The sequence below is a fragment of the Arachis hypogaea genome, chromosome 4 (genome assembly GCF_003086295.3).
Source record: "Arachis hypogaea cultivar Tifrunner chromosome 4, arahy.Tifrunner.gnm2.J5K5, whole genome shotgun sequence".
In the NCBI taxonomy this organism is placed as follows: domain Eukaryota; kingdom Viridiplantae; phylum Streptophyta; class Magnoliopsida; order Fabales; family Fabaceae; genus Arachis; species Arachis hypogaea.
The window spans coordinates 30,397,894-30,405,046 of record NC_092039.1 but is presented as its reverse complement, the minus strand read 5'-3'; the positions used below and the strand labels follow the sequence as shown (position 1 = coordinate 30,405,046).

The 7,153-nt window shown below is 29.9% G+C and overlaps 1 protein-coding gene across 1 annotated transcript; it reads left to right on the top strand.

The window, feature by feature from the left end:
• The first annotated feature begins 687 nt into the window (after positions 1–687).
• LOC140184095 (uncharacterized) lies at positions 688–6,200 on the top strand. Its single transcript, XM_072234382.1, has 2 exons — positions 688–959; positions 5,951–6,200. The coding sequence occupies exons 1-2, from the start codon at positions 688–690 to the stop codon at positions 6,198–6,200; spliced, it is 522 nt and encodes a 173-aa protein (XP_072090483.1).
• Positions 6,201–7,153: the final 953 nt, after the last annotated feature.

Sequence of the window (7,153 nt, the reverse complement as noted above, 5' to 3'; positions counted from 1 at the left end):
TCTTGACACTGCTATTTTCTCTCTTAATGTGACCTTTATCTTCAGATAGTTGACGGCAAAAACCAAGGAAAACAGTATACGAAGGGTATTTACAAATTTGATTAAATAATATTATTAATATTATTATTAATATTATTAATATTAATAAACGGTTACTAACCGTTTTGTACCATTTGGTTGAAGGGACACAACCTTTTAAGGATTGTGTATGTTCAAAACATTGTATCTATTGGCTAAAGGGACACAACTCTTTAAGAGTTGTATATGTTCAAAACATTGTATCTATTAGCAATAGAAATGACACAACCATTTGTATACGTAACTAATCATAATTGCTACGTGCAATATGTATAAATAAGTCCTTGTCCACTATTTCAGACATGAAGTACTAAGCGTACAATTTACACTACTATTAAGAGATTTTCTTTGTTCAAGAGAGTTGAGAATTTCTTACTATTGCTAATTAAGAAATTCTTAGGTTTCATTGTATCCTGGGAGAGTATTGTCATCAACCCTATAGCAACTAAGTGTGGGGACAAATATCTCTCTAAAGAAAGCGATCTAATCGTGCCTTGAAACCACTACACAAATATAAGATTTTGTCATCTTACCATCTTCGTATACCCAACAATTTTAGAGAGATATTTCTTGAAGATAGCACAAGATCAAAACACTACATTCAAGGTCATGAATCAAGAGTTTGTCAAATTAGATCGCTTTGATGGAACGAACTTCAACCGTTGGAAGGACAAGATGATGTTCCTTCTTTCGGTTCTCAATCTTGTATATGTGATTGACCAAAAAACTCCACCAATTGCCAATGCTGCTGGAAGTTCCACAATGGAAGAGGAAGAAAAGATTGTTGAATTGAAGAAGAAACATGATGCAGATACTATTGTATGTCGAGGTCATATGTTAATTCAATCACCATTGGAGATTTGGAAATATTTGGAAGAAAAGTACAATACTAAACGACAAGGAACAAATAAGTTTACTATGATGAAATATTTTGAATTTATTATAAATGATATTATTGATCAAATTCATGAATTACAAATCCTTGTAAGTAGACTTCGTGATCTACAAGTGGTGATCCTTGAATCATTACAAGGTGAAGAATATTTTTCTAATGAATTTGATCACTTTTGTGAATTACATGGTATTGTGCATGAATCTTCCGCTCCATATACTCCGCAACAAAAATGGTTTGGCGGAAAGGAAAACTGTACCTTAGTGGATATGGTAATTCAATGTTACTAAATGCAAAATTGCCTTACAATTTGTGGGGTGAAACATTATTGACATCATGTCATATCCATAATAGGATATCATCAAGACATATAAATGTTTCTCCTTATGAAATGTGGAAAGAAAGGAAACCTAATTTATATTATCTTAAAATGTGGGGGTGTTTAGCCTTTTATTGAGTTCCTTATCAAAAGAGAACTAAATTGGGGCCAAGAGGCATAAAAGGCACTTTTATAGGATATGCTTAAAATTCTAAAGCATATAAATATTATATTAGACTTAGTGTCTAATGTAGTTGTTGAATCAAGAGAGATAGAATTTACTGAAAATAAATTTATCAATTATTCAACTTCTAATTTAGAATATCCCCAAAATGATACTAATATTTCACAAGAAATATATATGGAGCAACCGAAAAGCTATGTGCTACCCGAAAATAAAAAGAAAGTTTTCAAATTAATTAAGTCTTTGTATGGGCTAAAACAAGCGCCTAAACAATGGTATGAGAAGTTTGATTCAGTGGTGTTATCAAATGGCTTCTCACATAATAGTGCGAATAAATGTATTTACTCAAAATTTACTAAAGATTATGGAGTAATCATTTGTTTATATGTTGATGATATGTTAATCATCGGAACAAATTTAGAAGGAATTCGTATAACGAAGGAGTATCTAACTTCTAAATTCAAGATGAAGGATTTGAATGAAGTTGATACAATATTAGGCATAAAGGTACATAAGAATGAAGTTGGCTTTACTTTAAGTCAATCTCATTATATTAAAAAGGTATTGAAAAAGTTTGATCATCTCACAATTAAAGAATCCAATACGCCGTATGATCCTAATCTTAAATTAGAATGAAACATGGGAAGATCTATAGCACAATTAGAATATGCTAGTGCTATAGGAAGTTTAATGTATGCAATGCATTGTACTAGACCTGATATAGCATTTGCTATGTGCAAATTATCAAGGTTTACAAGAAAGCCTAGCAATCAACATTGGAAAGCTATAACAAGAGTTCTTGGTTATCTCAAGAAAACCATAAACTTGGGATTACATTATAGTGATTATCCCGCAGTTTTAGAAGGTTATTCCGACGCAAGTTGGATTACAAATCTTAGTGATAACAAATCCACTTCAGGATAGATTTTCACCATAGGTGGTGGAGCAATAAGTTGGGCCTCAAAGAAAGAAACATGTATTACACATTCTACTATGGAGGCTAAGTTTGTAGCTTTATCAGCCGCAGGTAAAGAAGCGGAATGGTTAAGAAATTTGTTATATGATATAAAGCTGTGGCCACAGCAGACGACAGCCATTTCAATCTTCTGTGATAGTGAATCAACCATGTCTCGAGCATATAATAAGGTTTATAATGGAAAGTCTAGACATATAAGTTTGAGACATGAATTTGTGAGGCAACTAATAGATGATGGTGTAATTACCATCACTTATGTAAGATCTCAAGAAAATTTAGCAGACCCTTTGACTAAAGGTTTGTCAAGGGATAAAATCAAAGAAACTACTGCTAAAATGGGATTAAAACCTATTATTGCTAAATGATGGGAACCCAACCTTATTCTAGTAGATCACTAGTTTCAAGGTTTAATGGGTAATAACAAGTTATTTAGCAATTGGAGCACTAAGGTATAGGATTTAGTGCTATTTACAATAAATTAGAAGGGTGAGTTTAAACTCTTAATGGAATGATAATATTATCTATCAAAGATTCCACCTATATGAATATAAGAGTGGTGCCGCTCTAATCGAGAATTTTAGAGGTTTTATTCTCGTAAATATTCATGAAACCAGGATGAGCACAAGGCCATATAAGTGCTTAAAATTGTAAACTCTTGAACATGGAGGGTATAAGTAATGTGTGTGATTTTTGGTACTAGCATATGGAGTATAGGTTTAATCGATTAGACACCTATTACTTCGTTAGAACTTTAAAATTTACACTAAAAGAATGTTTAATCTTAGTGACACATTCTTTATGCATATACTTGTATGACATTTAAATTTTGTAAATAGTGGGGGATTGAAGGGTATTTACAAATTTGATTAAATAATATTATTAATATTATTAATATTATTATTAATATTATTAATATTAATAAACGGTTACTAACCGTTTTGTACCATTTGGTTGAAGGGACACAACCTTTTAAGGATTGTGTATGTTCAAAACATTGTGTCTATTGGCTAAAGGGACACAACTCTTTAAGAGTTGTATATGTTCAAAACATTGTATCTATTAGCAATAGAAATGACACAACCATTTGTATACGTAACTAATCATAATTGCTACGTGCAATATGTATAAATAAGTCCTTGTCCACTATTTCAGATATGAAGTACTAAGCGTACAATTTACACTACTATTAAGAGATTTTCTTTGTTCAAGAGAGTTGAGAATTTCTTACTATTGCTAATTAAGAAATTCTTAGGTTTCATTGTATCCTGGGAGAGTATTGTCATCAACCCTATAGCAACTAAGTGTGAGGACAAATATCTCTCTAAAGAAAGCGATCTAATCGTGCCTTGAAATCACTACATAAATATAAGATTTTGTCATCTTACCATCTTCATATACCCAACAGTATAATCCAAATGAATGATAACACGAAAAGGATCCTCACCATCAGATCAATCTCAAACTTGCCACTCTTTGGCCACTAGTCCCCGGAACAATAGGTACCCTAAAAAAATTCAGCAACAAGGAAATGGGATCAACAATCACTTATTCCAATTACCATATTCAGCTATATCAACTAATCCTTTTTCCACTAAGTGAAATCAACCACATGAATCAAACATTGCCATTGCTTCCTACCATAAAACATGTGCCAAAAAGAAAAATTAATAACAAGGGAAAAAAAAAGAAGAAATTATTGTTCGTTGGTGCTCACACTTTAATTGAAGCTGAATTCTATTTCTCAACATCCTCACACTTTACTAATAGTTCAAGAAACTGACGAGGAATACTTGCAAACTAAATCTATCGGCCTGTGTCTACAACAACGTGTGTGCGTCTACAACCGCGATATATGCCTTTGACATGGAATGTGTCATGAGGAGGCATATCATTCTTCTTCTTCAAAGTCCATGAGGAAATTAGTCAAGTCCTTAGACTCATCTACAGCCTCATCCAGAGAAATAAGAAGGAATGTCATAATTGAGATGAAACATGTGATATAATAATCTATTTCAATTCTCCATGCTTATTACTTCTTACTTTCGTACCCCATATTGTTCATGTAAGAAATTATATTATTTTTATGATGTTTCATGTGTGTGTTGTGTTTTATTTTATTAGTTTAATAAATATTTAATTAAATAATAAAATAAAAAAAGTATGATTATTTTAAAATGTAACTAACTTGATCAAAGTTGGATTTTGTAAAAAGAAATTAAAATTTAGTCCTCGTTTTTTACTAATAGTCTTTTTTTTTTTTTACTGATCATCAATAACTTAATTGAAAAAAAATTAAAAAGGCAAAGAAATAGACAAAATAAATTTTTTCTAATATCATTATCAACTTATCATCATGAATTAAAGTTAGTAACTCTTTTTATTTTTATTTGTAAAAATTATAAATTTCAAGATTTTTTTATGATAAGTTTTATAATGTCCACTAAAATTATATTAAACTAACATGTGGTATTAGAGTTTGGTTGTGAAATTTATGATTGTCGAAATTTCTACTACAAAATTAATGTAGCATAAAATCTGCAGTTATAAGAACTTGTAGCTATATTTTCAATTCATGTGGTTTCGATATATATATATATATATATATGGATACGTATAAATGAGGCATAGCTATTATGCTGTACCCATATCGATATTGGTTTCGCGAATGCTATTATACTTACATATCCATGAACAATAGTTTCTTTTGTCTCTTTTATTTTTGTAACAATAAAAAAAAAATTTGTACTGAAATTTTGAAATATTTTAATCATTAAAGTTGTCAAATCTAAAAATTTTAGTTAATTCCATGTTTATAATTTTCTATCAATTACATATATTAAAAAAAATACTAAATGATAATTATTTATATGTTAATTAAAGTTCATTGTTATAAAATATTTAAGGATCACCTAAAAGTTAATTAGTTGATTTTATAATTAATGGACATGATTGTTAGCATATATATATATGTACTGTTATTAATATCTAAATATCTAAAGATATTAAATATTTTTAATTGGTGTATATATATTTGCTAAATAAAATTAAGTTTATTAACATCATTATGTTATTGTATATTGATATATTACCCAAAAAAGAATATTAATATACTTTGAATTTTTTTTGAATGCTCTTTGAATTTGAATAATGTGTTATTTTATAACTCAAAGTGTTAATATTAAGCATGTGCTAATTAAAGCAATTCTTCCTGTCGCATTGTATTCGCATGCTATGTCTATTCAAATGTTTAATAATGGGCTGAATTTTCTGATTGGTCTGAACAAGTCCAGTTTCACCTTAGTGTCTTGGATCTTGATTTGGCACTTCAAGTTTAAAAACCCGCTACTATTACTGTGCTTAGTAGCAATGAAAAAAAAGCTCATTATAAAGGTTGAGAAAAATCAATCAAACTTAATTAGTCTTATGCTCATGCGGATGAGCATAGTAAACAACATCAAGTCAGCTCTTCTCAAGTCTAATAATGCTAAAAAATTTATGAAGCTTGTGGAAGCGCTCCCAGACTGCTGATAAGTCTCTTGCTGGGACATTAATGGGTACTTTGACCACCATAAAATTTGATAGTTCTCGTACTATGTATGAGCATGTCATTGAGATGACAAATATTGCATCAAGACTTAAGTCATTGGAAACAGAGGTAGATGAAAATTTTCTTGTACAATTCATTTTGAACTTATTACCGTCTGAGTATGGTCCTTTCCAAATCAACTATAATACCATGAAGGACAAATGAAATGTGCATGAGTTGTATAGTATGTTAGTTCACTACCAAAAACAAGGAATTCCTGGCTAAACTCCAAGAAAACTGTGACAATTAAGCTTTTGTAACAAATGAATATATGTGGTTAAAGAAGGCGACACGTTTTTAATTAGCCATGTTTTACTCCAATAGCCACAGTTTTAACATCCATGGAGACATTTTATTAGCCACAACTTTGGCATGTTTAGACACATTTTTTTCTTGGCAAAATAAAAGGATGCACAATGAAATAATTATTTTTGCCACACTTTATCTATGACAAAATTGATCAGGCTAGACTTTTTTGTCACACTTTTTTTGGTGGCTAACGATAAAAGTTAAATTAAAAAATATCATAGTAAAAATGCTCCTTAATATAAAATTACATCATATAATATTTTAAAAAAAATCACATTCCTATACGTATTATCCATAGTATAAAAATATGAAATTAACTAATACTTAGTATTGAAAGCAAACATCCTAGACTAAATGGGTTAATGTTAAAAAAATATCAAAATGAAACTATTACAAAATAGACTTTGCTAAAATGATACATAAAATTAAAGCCTGAAAGTATCAAGACAAAATGAATTTATCAAGCTCTGCATTTCTTATTACATAGACAATCCACATGCAAAAATATTCAAGTAAATAGCAAAAAGGACACGTAATTTCAGCCACAGAATTATACACCCTATTGATACTCCAGTTGTTTCTGTGTGATCCAATAAAATCTTCTAAGCAAGATAGAGATCCGGAATTAAGCTAAGAAATTAATAGGTTATGATTTGACTCATTCGAGGATAATCAGAAAAATTAAGGTACAATGCTTATTTCTCGGATGTAATTTGTAACTACTTTGTAGCCTTCAGTTGTCAGTTGTATAATATTTTCCAAAATGTTAATTGGTAGTTTAGAATATATCTATAGCCAGCAACAAAAGA